General features: G+C 39.4%; 1 protein-coding gene across 5 annotated transcripts; it reads right to left on the reverse strand.

Annotated features, from left to right (window-relative positions):
* On the reverse strand, positions 1-15,125 carry THUMPD3 (THUMP domain 3 tRNA guanosine methyltransferase). 5 transcript variants are annotated; one of them, XM_034431621.3, is made up of 10 exons: positions 14,589-15,125; positions 12,834-13,112; positions 12,000-12,077; positions 9,498-9,995; positions 8,896-9,026; positions 6,611-6,680; positions 4,956-5,071; positions 4,687-4,794; positions 2,714-2,837; positions 1-1,134 (listed from the first exon to the last, which is right to left on the reverse strand). In XM_034431621.3, exons 2-10 carry the CDS (start codon positions 13,083-13,085, stop codon positions 1,003-1,005), a joined length of 1,509 nt encoding a protein of 502 aa, XP_034287512.1. In that variant the 5' UTR covers positions 13,086-13,112; positions 14,589-15,125; the 3' UTR covers positions 1-1,002. The 5 variants fall into 5 exon arrangements, with proteins under 5 accessions (XP_034287512.1, XP_034287515.1, XP_034287513.1 ...); XM_034431624.3 differs by having other exon boundaries at positions 14,838-15,014; XM_034431622.3 differs by having other exon boundaries at positions 14,558-14,908.
* Between the last annotated feature and the right edge of the window lie 1,292 nt (positions 15,126-16,417).

A 16,417-nucleotide genomic window follows, 5' to 3' on the forward strand; every position in this document is an offset into this window, starting at 1 on the left:
TCCTGGTAAAATTTTTATTATATACAGGAAAAAATATGTTAGAAGTCAGTGAATATCAACAACTAATATGAGAAGCAAAGAAAGCTTTGCAAGACTTTGGAATAACAAGCTGATGGTGGGATCTACCGTATATTTATTGTATAATTCTTGTTAATTTGGACCATATTTGAGAATCATTACAAGTTACTGTCATTTAGCTACTAAGCACATTCTTTAGCTATTATTTTCAGGTTAAAATTAACTTATTATAAATATTCTCATGTATCCTGCAAGTTCCAATCAACAATACATATAAAGTTTACTAATGCATTTTTAGCCTGAACTCTGAATTAAAACGATGACAAAGGGAAAGTATAAAGACTCACACAACATCTTCTCAGTTAGAGCTATAACAAGCATATGACAGTAAACAAAAGATTTAACTCTTACATTTAGACAGCAGATAAGGAAACATTAGTGAGATCACAGTGTGTAATTCAGAGTTTATAAAAGTTAGTAAAACTGTACTAACATTATTGTCCCTATTTTAGACAATAAAGTTTGTAAAACTGTACTAACTTTGTTGCCCTTATTTTGGATGCCAAACAAATTAAAATGGAGGCAATTCTCCAGTGGCAAAATATTATATACTCTTAACTAAAGAAACTCTAAACTGAACAATATTGAAGAAAACAATCCTCTAACATTGTATTTTGAAGTGTCTCTTCTGAAACTCCTATTATTAACCTTTTCACCAAATTGGATAGCTTGCCTTATGAATATGAAAGCATTTGCACTTTTGCACAGTAACTGTCATTTTCAGGCTGATAATAAAACTGCAAGCTTTATCAACTTACTACATTTTCCTCTTTAAGTGCCTTCAAGAGCTTCAAGTTGGATTTGGCACAGTATGTTTACTCAGTAGTTCATTTTGCGGAACCACTTAATTTTGAAACACTGGCCAATTTGGAACTTCAAGTAAAGCTATTGGATTATGGAAGAGTGTTAGGCCTGTCTAAAATGTTACCAATATGATTTTCTCTGCTCAATTATTTCTGAGGTGCGTTTCAGGAGATATACAGCAGCACAGAGGCCTCCAACATTCACCCAGATTGTGTGAGACTTCTGCCACAGATGCCCCATTTTTGACAATGCCTGAAATACAAAACAATTCAAAATTTTTAATGAAGATTAGCAAATCAAATTCATTTGGTAAATAAATGCCTAACGGCAAAGATTTATTGCAATCCTGAACTGAAATTTCCATTATTTTCAATCACCAAATAGATATATAACAGGAGTTAAAAGGTTAAAAAGCCTGCTTCTGTTTCTTTTAGGAATCTAATTTTGAGGAACATTTTCAAAATCTAGAATTATACAGATTACAATTTTCTAAGGAAAAAGGGAGTGGGGAATGGAGAAAGAATGGAATAAGCATTCTTTGAATGTGCCTTAGTATATAAGCAAAGATATTCATTAGAGGGTAACCAGCATAAAATTATGTTATTCTTTTCATCTGTACAGCCCATCAGTACTCTTCTGTTAACCACGTTATTAATACAAGATTTACAGTTATTAACTTATATCTTAACTTGGCTAATGCATACTGAAGAAAAAAATGGGAAGAATTATAATTAAACAAATATAATTGGAGGTGTTTTTTAAGTTCCTCTTGAACAATTTATCCATCTTACAGTTCGTCATATACAAGCTGCAATTTATCCTGGGCAAGATAAATGTGGCCTCATATCTTTATATAAGTATATAAGTAAATATTTACTAATGTAGAATTGGCCTTTTTCCCAGAATGTGGGATAGACAGACATCAAAAATTATTGCTATACAGCAATAGCATTTAAGTTTATATACTTCCCCATAGCGCTTTACAGCATTCACTGGGCAGTTTATAATGTAAACATTTGTATATTGCCCCCTACAATTTGGATCTTCATTTTATCAATCTTGGAAGGATGGAAGGCTTGAGTCAACCCTCAGGGCTTGAGCCCTGGTGGCGTAGCAGGCTAAAGCACTGTTATTAACATCAGCTGCCTGCAATTACTGCAAGTTCAAATCTCACCAGGCTCAAGGTTGACTCAGCCTTCCATCCTTTCTAAGGCAGGTAAAATGAGGACCCAGATTGTGGGGGCAATAAGCTGACTTTGTATAAAATATACAAAAGTATGAAGGCTATTGCTTAACGCATTGTAAGCCGCCCTGAGTCTCCGGAGAAGGGCGGCATATAAATCAAATCAAAAAACAAACAAACCAAAAAAAAAAAAACCTGAATCCCATCAGGATCTAATTCCAGACTGTGGAAAAGTTTGCCTGCAATACTGAATTTAACCACTGTGCCACCAGGATTAACCTATGCCCTTTGTATGCTCTACTGGCCTAACTACTCTCTTTTAAAATGTTTTTAAATTTTTTAAATTTTAAATTTGTCTTATAAATTTGGGGTGTTTTAAATTTTGTTTTCTGGGCCAAATTATTTAATTGTATTCTAATGGTTTTTTAACATTTGTATTATATGTATTTTATCTTTTGGCTGTTCACCGCCATGAGTCCTTTGGGAGTAGGGCGGTATACAAATTCAATTAATAATAATAATAATAATAATAATAATAATAATAATAATAATAATAATAATAATAATAATAATAATAATAATACGTCCTATGTAAGGATTGCTTTGAAGATAACATACTATTACCATAGGCTAGCAAACCATGCCTACCTTGGCAAAGCATTTCCTATCTTCAGTCAACAGCACAGCTCTCCCAGTCTTTGGTCTACAAATTCGGGCCATCTCCATAAGGCTAGAGGGGTAGAGATTCCAATTCTTCTTTTTGGAACCCATCCTACAGTGAAATTGATTATCAGTAGAAAATGAGTAACTTTAGAAGTATTCACATCCTTAATTTTGACTCCATATTAATAGCTGTCCACCAATGGTAAGTCATGAATATTATAACAATTTAAATTAGAATGAAAAACTGTGAGAAGCCAGGAAGTTGTACTATTTCTCCAGTTTTTATTCACTTAAGCTTGCGCCGTCCCCCAAGCCTGGCCTTCCTCCTCCCTCATCGGCGGGGCCAAGAGAAAGAAGTGGGTGGCGTGGGGAAGTGCTTCCCTCCCCCGGCTGAGCCCCACCCCTCAGGAAACCGGGCCTGGAGCAGCGCAAAAGTTGCGGGTCAAGCGCCGGAGGGTCAGAAGGCACACTCCCACATCGCCCCAACATGCGTTTCCAGCGCACACTCCTCTGTCCTGAGGTGGGATTGAGTGGGGGACAGGGGGAAGGGAGCAGGGGGCAGAGTAGGGGGGCTTCTAGGAGGAGAAGCCCGGTTGGCTTTCCTTTTGGCATGGGGCGGGGGGAAGACCCAATAAAAATCCAATTTCCCCCAATAAATGGGGAAAATAAAGGCCCGATGCTCCAGAGTCCAAAAAGGGGGGTGGGGTCTGTTCGTCAGAGGATCGGAGAGGAAATTAGTTGAAATCTGGGCAGGAGGTTATTCAGAGAGGGATCTGCCTGGGTCTCTTCTTCCCTCCCCCTTAGATTTTTCCCCTCCCGGTTTTCTTCCCTAGCATCATTTTAAGGGGAGGGGGAAGCAAGATGGGAAAATAATCACTAAAAGGCTGAAAGAGGGGAGTGGATAGAGTACCCCCTCTGTGGTATTGACCAGCTTTTTGCCTCCCCACCCACTTTGGAGCATCTTCTGTGGGGAAGCGAAGGGCCTTGGTTGGAGGCAACGGGCATAAAACACAGCAGCAGCTCCAGACCACACTAAGTTCTCAGACTGGCAGCCCTCCGACCCTCTCTTCCTCCGCCCCCACAAGTCCAGAGGGGACTCCCCCCTGGGTTTCCTGGTTCATGTTTCTGAATCCTATTTTTTTTTCTGGGTGGGGGGAGGAAAGAAACTCTGCAAAATGCATGCTTAAATCTTGCGCTGGTGCAAAGTCCTGATTATTAAAGACAGGGATGGGGAAAAGATGCCATTCCTTTCCCAAGAACCCAGGGAAAGTAGAATAAAAATAGGTGTATGTGTGTGTCTCTGTGTGTATGTAAATAACAGCCCGGGATAGCTTCAGCCACAAACAACAGCTGCTGTTATTTTTGCTGAGAGCTTCTAAGCTACACAGCATTCTTTAATAAATATTAACAATAACGAACCATAATATACAGGATTAAAGGAAAGTGAAATCAGAGGAGGTGGGAAGGAAGGAAGGAAGGAATAAGGAGGATGTGATGGCCCTCCAGAGGCTACTGCACTACACTCCTATCATTTCTTAGTTGTGCTGTTAAAGAAATCCAGCGTCACCAGGAAGAAGTCAAGTTGTGAAAGAGTGATTGAAATTCCTCACAAAACCTCATTATTCAGGCTAAATTGCCACATTGGCACTTTGTGATAAATAAGTGGGTTTTGGGTAGCAGCTTGGGCACTCAGTCCCTAAAAGGTTCGCCATCACTGGATTAGTTGATGACATTCTGAAGTATTTCTGATAAACAAGTCCATACAATGGACAGTAATTTTTTGCTCCAAAAGCTATTTTTGAATCTCACATAATGATCAGAATCAACATATTTCTTATCAATAGGGCAGAGGAAGAAACTAAAGGAAGATAAAATATATTTGGATAGTAATCCACTGATCAGTAATTCCCCACCCCTGAAGAAGGAACAGAATTATCCCCACATATGGATCTTTTTACCTTTTTCCAAATGGCAGATCTGTTACAATGACATCGACAGAGCCGGTCCTCAGGGGGAGATTGCAGCTATCCCATTGGATGCTATCTATGGGTATTCCTGTAGAAGTGCTTATAAATTAAAAATTCCCATCAGCTGTACATTATTTCAAGGAGAAAGAATTGCTTAAACCCACATATTCACAATTACGAACTGATAAATACTTTCTATTATTTGGATGTTTAAAAAAACAAATATGAGATTATGCTACTTTTTTATTCTTAATTCTTACCTTTCTTTATTTTCAGTTTGCTTCAGTAAAGAGGAGATATTATTTGCTGTTTTCTTCACAGCCTGTGAATGGTTATCCCCAGCAATATGATAACAATTTGGCCAGACAGTAACCCCCTGTGGATGAGAAACATAATGACATACTATAGAGATGCCCTGGAAAGGATGGGATTTGCTTGCAACAATCCATTTGTACTGTTGGGAGGCAGGGTTTCTAAAAACAGCCAATCGCTGAGCAGACTGCTTATCTGCCTACTCTAAACTGCCAAGAAGCATTCCTTTGCTGTGTACATAAGAATTTGCCCATAACTAAGTCATATATATTTAATATAAACTTAACTTGTTAGTTTTCTTGAGTTTTTGAGATCAAGATTAAGAGGTTTTTATCATCCTGAAGTAAGGACAGCAATTTGGGCTGGAATTTCTATTGCTAAGCGATGCACTTGTAAAGTGTGATGTCATCTGACCGCATTGCTTAGCAATGGCAATCCTGGAAATCCTAGTTGCCATTGTTAACTGAATCCCACTGGTGTTAGTCATGGACCCACTCTACTCCAAACCATTCTTGGCTTGGTCCCTTCCATTCCTGAGCCTTGGTAAGATAACAGACTGCCTTCTCTTCAACTCACCACACTGGCCTTGTCTCTCTATCTCTTCTCTATTGACTGCCTTATCAGCTGGCCTGATGTTCCTGTTGTCTTGTGCTTGTTAGCCTTGCCAGCTTTGCCATCCCCAGCTGAACCTTTGCCATCTTCTTCCTGTGCTTGCTGATGAGGTGTGCCCTGCCTGGCCTTTTGTGAGGCAGCTGCTGGCTGCAACAGGCCTTCTTCCCGAGGCAGCACTCACCCCTTGCCCAAATTGCATGCAGCCTTCTTGCAAGGTTTTAGAACCCTAGAAAGCCTTGCAGGGGCAGCAGGCTGGCTGAGCCAGCAGAATGCAGTGCAGCCAAAAGGGTAGAGATGGGGCAGGGAGGCAGACAGGTGGGGGACTTGAAGCACTAGTGTGGCTGTCTGCCAAGTAACTGGATTTTTGATCACACGACTATGGGAGTAATTGCAACAGCTGTAATTTCAGAGACCAGGTTAGCACAATTTCTAATGACTATCTGTAATGTAATCCGATCCGAGCCCAGGATAGAGAACAGCCTGCTCTTTTGGTTTCTTATCATCTATCTGCTACCCCCTTCAGTCAGTCAGACAGTGCAAAGGTCTTTCCAAATTCAACTGCAATGTGCTAGGAAGTACTGCAGTTCCTGAAGAGTTTAGGCAAGCCGTAGGCTCGACATCTCTGTAACTATTCTGTAATGATTCTAATAAGACATTAGAGAAACACGTACTGTTTCTTGTACACATAGCATAGAAGTGATTTAAGTTATATATCCAAAAGTCAGATAAAATCTAAGTTGTGCAGACTACCCCCTATCAGTAAGATTAAAATGGCTGTATACCCTTCCCCATTTTATAATAAGCCATATTTCAGAACAGTTACTGCTATGCCAACATACCAGAGTACCTTTGCATGCTGATAAGATTAATATGGTGTGGTAATCTCAACTTCAAAGCCAAAAACTGAAGTTGCCAATAGATATACATATCTACTCAGAAATGAGAAAGACCCAATATGCTTGAGGACAGGGAAGCAGAGAGAGAACAGTACCTCTATTGGTATAGCACCTGTCCCACACATGGGATCAATTATTACATCGGCTGGCTGAGGATCACACAATCTAAACAAAACCAGGATAAAAAGAAGCAGAGTATAGTATTAAGACACAAAGGAAACTAACTGATCACATCATGGAGTGTGTGAAGAGCAAAATAATAAAATAACAAGGAAGCAAACAAAACTGAAAGCCAAAAGCTAATATACATACAAATATAGTATTATTAGTTTTTTCATTCCTCTCTTCCCCCTCATCAATAATTGATACCATCAAGAACATACAATGCCATCCTGCAAGTGGACAATTTGGAAAAAGGGTCTTCCAAATCACCGTAAGTACAACTGCATTCAATAGCTTTCTAGCCTTTTAACTTAGCAAATGCAATCATTCTCGTGATTATTCACTCATGATTTGAAGAAAACTTATTCTAAATGATGACAAGAATAGAGCCCCACTTGCAGGATGGTGTGCAGTGACCTCGTTGGGAAGGCCATACCTCACATTGGCTGAGCACACTTGACAGCAGCTTCAGAACACAAAGGTAAGTGAACCTGGGGGGGCTTGTGCCTCCCAGTCTGTGTCAGGTTTTCATTTGCTATTGGCGGGGGAGGCCTCCCAGTGCTTCCCCACTCCAAGGCACCTGGCACTCAACGGGCCACTTGAGCACCTTACTTAAAAACCACCTTACTTAGCAACTGAAATTCTAGTCCCAATTGTGGTCATGTTGAGGACCACCCATATTCAGATTCAAAGTAGAAAAGGTGCCGCATCAGGAAAATATTTATTTGAGCTCAGAAGTGGATAAGAGAATGGTGATAGGTTGCAACCATCTTGTTGCACTATCCTGGTAACTCCATTAACTCAAACATGTATTTTCTAGAACTATTCAGTTACTGTGTGAGCCAAGGAAAATATGCAGCTGCTTAAAGGAGGCATCAACAGGGGCAGCAGCGTGCTTTCAGTTTCTGAAGTGCCTTTTCCACTTCACATCTGAATAGCTTCACATGCATAACAATTTGAACATTTGGACAGCTCACTGTGTATTCCTATAAAATATTAACATATTCAAGATAAGTAAAAACTAAAGACGGTAAAATGAGGACCCAGATTGTTGGGGGCAATACACTGACTCTGTAAACTGTTTAGATAGGGCTTTAAAGCACTATGAAGTGGTATAAAAGTCTAAGTGCTATTGCTACTGCTACTAATGTTCCATATATAAAATGATGCATGGCATGGAGAAAGTGGACCAGGAGTTCTCCTGCTCTCAAAATACTATGTCTGCTAATCATTTAATGAACCTGATTGGAAATAAATTTAGAAAAGACAATAAAAAGCAACTCTTTTCATACAACACGATTAAACTGTGGAATTCAATTTGGATGGCTTTAACTGAATATTATGGAGAACACATGTGTCAGGGTCTATTAGTCTTGAGAGCCAAGTATTATCATTAGACTTGGGCAGAGATACCACTTGCAGGAGAACAGTGATGGAAGCGTATGTGTTCACCTCCTGCTTTTGAGTCATAAAGACCTCTGGTTGGTCTGTAAGAAACGAAAAGCTGGACTAAGATAGAATTTGCCCTGATCTGGCAAGACTATTCTTATATTTTAAGATGTATATGATTTTATTTTTTTAAAAAAATCCAAACGTATTTCCACTAGTAGAAAAACAGCTTCCTGCATGTCAATTCCATTCACCCATGGAAATTATAATTTAGGAAAACATTTCTGCTAGGGAACAAGTGAAAAGCAATATTACTACTACACTCTTTACATATGTAGGTCCTCTCCTCTATAATGATGTACTCTAAAGAGAATTTCCCAGAACTGTGGGAAAGTGCTCCATGTGCTCCAGAGAAAGAGAATCAGTAAAGATCACCCATCTTTACCTCATCCACCAGCAAGAGCAATTCCCTGAGTAGAATAGTTCTATCAGTAGAAAAATATGTAGACTCAATCTATCAAAAATAGATGTTTTTATGTTATGGTACTGATGGGCTGTAGTTCTTCATACAAAAATGCAATAAGTTTTGTATGAAGCTTATTTTTTTAAATGAAGCAAAACAAAGTAAAAACAATGACAAAGGAGAACTACCATAAACATCTGATGGAATAGTTTTAAACATCATGATGCATAGAATAGTAAAACCTATACATACCAGGTTAGAATGTATGGCATACTGCACAGTTTAGGGTAATTATACCTATGATTTTTAATTGACTGATTGACCATTTGATTTTGGTCCAAATTTGAAATAAATTTTCACTCTTACCTCAACATTCCATACGCAAGAGTGGAACGAAGAGTTGTGGGCCCAAAATGTGTAATATTTCTTCTATGAAGACTCTCCTCTGTTAATGCAATTCCAACGATCACTTCATTATTGTGGATATTGAGAAGAACCTTGAATAAAGTAGATTAATATTTGGTAATTATTAATAGTAATGATAATAATATTAAGGACCGTAATTGAGCCTGAATTAGAATTGTAATTCATGCCAGTAGTTAAGCAGGTCACGTGACTGTGCCCAATTGCATGACCTTTTCTGTAGAGATTGTTAAGTGAACATCATGGTTAAGTGAATCTATTGCCTATAAAGGGTTTTTTTTGGCTGGGAAAAGTAAATGCCAGTTTGCATGAAAAAACATTGTAAATCATGGTCATGTGACTGCAGGATGTTGCAAATGGCTGTACATGCGGGCCATTTGCTGGGCAACCAAAATGCAATTATGGGACGCGAAGGGGAGAGGACCGGCAGCCAGAACCTCAAATCTGTAAGCGACCAGTCATAAGGTGAGGACTATATGTATTGTGTTTTAAACCATTCTTCCCACTGAACATAAAAGAGGAGACTTTCAAAGAATGAATGTTACCTCTACATCGAAATTGGTCATATCTGCTTTCCATTGAAAGAAGTCTTGTACAGCTCCTCCAAAATCTCTTGCTGCTTCATCTGATTTAAAGTTGTGGTTATCACCAGCTCTATTGCAAGTTACACGGAACTTCAGTGTTTCAGCTTCCATTTCTTGTTTCTTACCATCACCTGATTCCTCTCTGTTGTCACCATTAGATGTTATCTCTTCTCTGGGTTCAGACTGCTCATCGTCATCTGTTGGTACTATTTCATCAGCATTTTCTGGATCTGGGACTTCAGCAGATTTAAAATCATTTTGCACAGGTTTTTGCAATTCTTCATTTCCTTCTTGATTCTTGTTCTTATCTAGCTTCTCCTTCTTTGCGTGACTCTGATGGTTGCCCTTATTTCTTCTAGTTTTTCTTTTCTTAAGATTTGTATTTAACTTCCATACTTCCAAAGAGTTGGTCCAAGGGAGATCCTTAACCAAATCTTCTAAATCCTTTAAAGCTTCTTCCTGTAACAATTTAATAAAAGTTTTGAGACAAACTCATTTTATACAGTTGCATATTTTCCATATTTCAGAAAATGAATTCATTTTTGGAAAGCAATGGATAGTCTGCTAATATCTTCCGGAATGTTCTCCAAATAACGCTTAGCTGCTACTTACAGGTAATCCCTCGGATCCTTTAGCAAATTTTCACCAGAACGAATTTATTCAGAAAGGGTACTTGTGTTAGAAATTCAAAACTGCAATCAAAAACAGGCCTCTGTAGCCATGTGACTTGGATTCAGTCACTGCTGCAGTGGCCGCCATTTTCAACTCTGTGTCTTGCCTGGGCCGTTCAGGATCACAATGCAATTTCCTGAACCCAGCAGGTTTGTTTGGGTTTTTTTTTGTCCCTGGTCACATGGCCAAACAAGATCCGGTGATTTTTGTAGCCATCCCAGCACCCAATTTTTGGGTTTTTTGGTGCTGTGTGTAGGATCTGCCTCGGCTTGAGAACTGGAGTGCTGGAACTGCTTTGGTAAGTATTTTAAAATATTCTTTTTTGTTACTCTATAGTACTGTACGTAAGCACTTTGGGAACTGTTGTACTTCTTTTTAAGTACCGTACTATACTTTGCAAACTACAGTATTGTGTTTGTAACTACAGTTCTTTGCAAAGATAAAGTTTGTTTGCATTTGTTTTGAAACTGCTTGTAGAAATGCTAGCCAGCATCTACACAAAGCATTCTATAATGTTGTGTGCTGTATCTCTTCTCTAAACTGCTGATTTTCAAATTTGAAAGCTATTTATATGAGTTTTTGGATTTTGACTGGAGAGGCTTGTGCTGATCAGGGCAGTGTTTTTTTTAAAAGAAGTTTTAAATCTAAATTGCCTCCAGAAGTTGTGGGTGCCCCATTAATGGAGGCTTTCAAGAAGAGACTAGATAGGCATTTATCAGAAATACTCATGTGAGAGCAGTGGGTTAGACTAGATGGCCTCAAGGTCCATTCCATCTCTGTTATTATTGCAAGCCAAGAGTTCTGTAAATCTCCATTGGTGCCTGGCTGGAAACTTTTAAGCTACTGGTAATTAGTGGCAGGTGGTTTTTTTTTTTTTTTAAAAAAAGAAGCAACTGCAATTGGAGAGTTCTGTAAATTACACCTCCTCCCCAGCTGTCTGAAGACGCCTGAACTGATCAGCAGCAAGTTTTTTTAAAGCTGCAAATGGAGCTGCTTGGAGGCAATTTAGTTCCTCCTTTGGCTGTACTGGAAACAGCTGATTGGCAGCTGGGCAGGAAGTAAGTCAGATCTTCATTCATTTAATGAGCCATTTGATTCAATTAATGAATGATTTTAAAATTTTGTAAAATTGAGTCTGATTCATTTGACGAATTTTTTGATTTACAAACCTAATGGGTGGGGTCCATAAGGTTCTTACCTCAAGGACTACTTGTATTAGGGGCAGAATCTTTTTAATTGGATGCAAAGAATACAGACTGCCTCTCTGAGGAAGACCATATGTTAAGTAGTTTCAAATGATTCTTAAAATATGAATCAAATGGCGTTGTTTGGAGTTTTTCTTTAGCTTTATGTTGCTCTTTTTTTTAGTTTGATGGTTATTCTTCCCATTTTTATGCTTTTTGTTTATATATTTTGATATTGTGCACTAAGCATCATTGATTTTTCTCTTAGAGAACGATGAGCTGTATTTCAAAGAAGAGGCTCTATTCTGCAGTTCAGATCAATGCTCTTTAAGTCTTCATTTTTATAAAATCAGCAGCTTTGAGAAACAACTGCCTAAATTGTTTATTTTTCTCTTCCCTCTCTACTTGCACAGTATTTATTAAACTGAAAGTTGAGAAATAGAAATGAGATTTGGTACATTTCAGAAGCTTTGGAGAAAGGTAAAGAATCAATGCCACTCCCAAATAAAAGAATCAATAAATATTCTCAAACCCCAATAATTATTGAACTATTTTTGTAATTTAAAATTTGAATTTACTTAGAATCATGGAATAAAAAATAACTTACCTTAGTTGCTTTGAACTGATAATCTTTGAATTCTTGAACGACGACAAATAAATTATCAACTGATCTTAACTGGTGAACCTGGATGAAATTACAGATTCTTATCTTACATGACAGGTATGTATAGTACACTGTACAATTTTAGGGTTTACAGTTTCAGAGGTATACAAACTAAAACTGCTGCATTCCATAGTACTTTTTTTTTAAATGAAAGGTTCTATTTAAAAAGTAGAAAATAAATCTACCAAATATATTTAAAAATACTAGCTGGAATAGATGCATTGCAACTTTATAAAATTTGGTATAATGTGCTGTACTATATCAATACCAGTTTGCCTAGCTTCAAAAATGTTTGGATCAGTTTAGGGAAATCATGGGGATCAGTGCAGATTACTTTTGATAGGAGCGTGACTGCCTCTGAAGGCCATCGGCTGAGAAATTAATGGGATTCCTTGTGCAGTTGGTTGGCTGCTATGAGGACAGATTGTTGGACTATATGGATTGGTGGTCTGATCCACTTTGTGTTTATAGTCTATGTTCTTAATCCACTCACTGTGATTTACAGCTGTCCAACTCTAGCTTTTACCACAAATTATGATAAAACATATGGTTTAGTAAAGAGTATGAACCAAGTCCCAGCATTTGGATTCAAGTATAATTCAATATAATCAATGAATTATTACAGAATATCTTTCCAGAAGCTGGAATGAATGTTAGGCTATAAATCTGAAATTTATTGCCATCAGGAATACGTACGTGTGGGTAACCTCAAGGAATACTGTAGCCTCAGACCAATATTCAAATAGCAAATTGCAAGAAATAATAAAATTTTCAAACCTTTGGAAGACTTATAACTGGAATTTCAAAGTAGATCTTCCCACGGCCCTTGCTAATCCTAGATTTTGATCCTAATTTTTCTTGTACTTCATCTGCCGCAGTCAGCTCAAATCCAGTTGGTATAGTAGCTCCAATAGTAATCACAATATCATTAGGATTCTTTAGTTCTTCTTTATTCTCATCTAATGGTGTACTTGTGTCACTGAGGTTCATGTCAGATATCTCATCGGCAGCCTTTGCAATTTCAGACATTCTGGCAGTTTGGTAGCTTTTAAAGACCTTCCAGAAAGAAAATACAAATAAATAAGGAAACATAAAATAACAATTAAAATAATAGCTACAGACTTTGAAACAGAATAGGAGTAAAATCCAAAGCAATAGAAGTGCTTATATTTCTACCCATGTAAAATAATGTGCTTATTAACACATAGCATATCTAGATGGCGAGGTGAACTTTCAGAAGGGGGAGAGCTTCTTCTGTAGTGGCACTCAATTATGGCATTCCGTTCCCAGAGTGGTGCCCACATTAGCATCATGTTGGTGTCAGGCTTTTCATTGCATATCTTAATTCATATTGTTTTAATTTTTGAAAGACCACTTTGTTTCTGCCTAGTTTACATAATGCTTTTACTTTGTACAGGTAGTCCTCACTTAATGACTCTCCTGTTTAATGACCATTCCAAGTTATAATAGTGCTGAAAAAATTACTTTCCAGTCTTTCCACTTAAGACAGACACAATGTCTCTGCAGTCATGTGATCAAGATTTAGAAGCTTTGCAAATCTTAAAGGTGCTTTTTCAAGAGGCAACTGGACTTTCTGGTTCTTCTTTGAAGACGTTTCGCTTCTCATCCAAGAAGCTTCTTCAGCTCTGACAGCGAAACGTCTTCAAAGAAAAACCAGAAAGTCCAGTTGCCTCTTGAAAAAGCACCTTTGGGATAACCATGACCTGGATGACTGAGAATCTTCATAGACATCCAACTGCAAAGCAGGCATATGAAAAAAAAAATAGGGATGAGTACAGATGAAAGATCAAGAAAGTTGAGATGGAGGAAACTGACAAAGTCCTCAGAGAGCCATTTTTATAAAAAGTGGGAAAGAAAGATGATTAGGGGACTGGAGACTAAAACATATGAAGAACAGTTACAGAAACTGGGCATGGCTAGTCTAGTGAAGAGAAGGACCAGGGGAAACATGATAGCAGTGTGCCAGTATTTGAGAGGCTGCCACAGAGAGGAGGGGGTCAAGCTATTCTCCAAAGCACCTGAAGGCCAGACAAGGAATAATGGATGGAAACCAAACAAGGAGAGATTCAACCTGGAAATAAGGAGAAATTTTATGACAGTGAGAACAATCAACCAATGGAACTGCTTGTCTTCGGAAGTTGTGAGAGATTCATCACTGGAAGCTTTCAAGAAGAGACCGGATTGCCATCTGTCAGAAATGGTGAACGGTCTCCTACCTGAGCAGAGGGTTGGACTAGATGACCTACAAGGTCCCTTTCAGCTCTGCTATCTATTCTATTCTATTCTATTCTATTCTATTCTATTCTATTCTATTATTCTATTCTATTCTATTCTATTCTCTCTTCTCTTTGTCGGTCTGCAAGGGCAGGGAGACGCAAGGATGAAAGACGTCGATCTGTAATATTCATTTTCTTAGCCATCCTTATTGATTTGATTCGCCTTTTCTTATCCCTATTCTGGACTTTGAATAAAGTGCTTACCCCAACGGGCAATTCCGTGATCGGCACGTACCTCGGTACGCTGATCGGGCTGCTTTGTGGTTCTTCAGCCGAATTTAAAGAACACACAAATATCAACGCTACACGTGGGTTGCTTCGGACAAGAAGAGGCTCTCCCTCCTCACCCGCTGCCCTCGTCCCCTGTATAACGCGAGGAGCTGCGACTGGGCGGGAAGAATGTATCGCAGCCTCGCCGTGAGAAGCCGAGGCCTGTGCGCGGGTCCCGCTTTAGGCTTTCACGAGGCTCCTTCTTCCCTCGTACCTCAGGCACGAGGAATCCCCAAACTCTCTTCCGGAAGAAGGCGAGGGGGCGGTGCGCGGAGGCTTCCGGACGAAAGAGTCCACGAGACGAGCGGACGTTGACTGGCGGAGAGAGCGCCGCTTAGCGGCCAGTTCTACTCGAGGATTGGACTCTATGACTCCGCGCCCGTGTTGCCATAGCAGCCCAGCGCGAGGATTTCATAAGGGCGGGGTATGGCGCCTTTTGCAGTTTGGGCTTGGTTCCTTGTTGCGGATCTAAAGGAGGACTGGGCTCTTTCCTTAAGGTTGCAGCTGCATCAGCATCCGGGCTATTTTTGATTACAGCGCTGGCCCCTTTAGCAAGGAAACCTAGTGGCGGTTTTAAAAGAAAATTAGAACGTTTTCTTAAATGGGAAGCAGGATTAGGTGAAATGGTCCAGGCTTAGTAGGTGGCAGCAAATACAGGTAGTCCTCGACTTACAACATTTCTTAGTGGCTGTAGGAGGTTAGCACCCACCCCTTTCCTGGAAGTATGAAATATTTTGGGAAATATTAAAAAGGCAGAATATTATATTTCCCTGGATGAGAAATGAATAATCATGTTTTGAAGCAGCTCCCATCTTCCTGCCCCCACCCTTTGTCAATGGGCCATTAAGGCCTGGACCAGTCTATTCTACTTAACAAAGATCTACCTCCTTCAGGCAGAGCCATAGTAGGAATTGCCAAAGATCCAACAAAGATAGGATTAGCCCTCTAGACAATAGCAGCAGAAACTCACCACATGTGACCTGGGAAGTATGTGACCTGGGAAGCACATGTGACATCAGCCAGCAAGGCTAGCTAAGACCCCCACCCCCTGGGAGTCTGACAACCAATCAGGATACTGTTTCGGGGCCCCAGGAAGTTCAAAGCCAGAGAGAACATAAAACCGGAAAACTTGCGGTATCTGCCCTTTTTCTGTTCAGGAACTCAAGCCATGTGATCCTGTCCACTATTAAACCATCTTTCCAAGCAGTCTCCATGTTTCCAGTGTCTTTTCCCCACTTGGAGCAGAATCCAGAAGGATATTTCTTCCAACAGTGTCCATTCAAAGTTACAGCAGCTCTGAAAAAAAAGTGACCATTGTTCAAACTTACGAACGGTGCAGCATCCCCGTGGTCATATGATCAAAATTCCAGATGCTTGGCACAACTGGTTTATATTTAGGACGGCTACAGTGTCCCTGGGATCAGCTTTTGCAACCTGACCAGCTAAGTCCAGATTCACTTAACAACCGTGTTACTAACTTAACAAATGCGATGATTCACTTAACAACAGTGGCAAGAAAAGTTGTAAAATGGGGCAAACCCACTTAACAAATGTCTCGCTTAGCAATATAAATTTTGGGCTCAATTGTGGTCATAACTGGAGGACTACCTGTAGAATGAGTGGATTTTGTAGCTCCCTGCTGCCATTTAAGGGCTGGATTCCCATAATACACTGGATCACAAGCAAGAGAGCCACTTTAAGCCAGCGTTACCTTAAAGTTGCTGAGGTGTTTCTCAACCTCGACAACTTATAAGAGAACACTGAGGCACCAGATAAAATGTGGGTGTCTATACA

The sequence above is a fragment of the Pantherophis guttatus genome, chromosome 2, assembly GCF_059756535.1.
Source record: "Pantherophis guttatus breed Tessera chromosome 2, ASM5975653v1, whole genome shotgun sequence".
NCBI classification, from domain to species: domain Eukaryota; kingdom Metazoa; phylum Chordata; class Lepidosauria; order Squamata; family Colubridae; genus Pantherophis; species Pantherophis guttatus.

What these genes read in the sequence shown, in the direction of transcription:
- THUMPD3 (XM_034431621.3), bottom strand. Translation starts at nt 13,085, where the DNA reads ATGTCTGAAATTGCAAAGGCTGCCGATGAGATATCTGACATGAACCTC. An exon ending in CAAACTGAAAATAAAGAAAG is followed by an intron (nt 4,795 to 4,955) that starts GTAAGAATTAAG and finishes TTAATTTATAAG; the next exon opens with CACTTCTACAGGAATACCCA. An exon ending in ATAGGAAATGCTTTGCCAAG is followed by an intron (nt 1,135 to 2,713) that starts GTAGGCATGGTT and finishes TTTGTATTTCAG; the next exon opens with GCATTGTCAAAAATGGGGCA.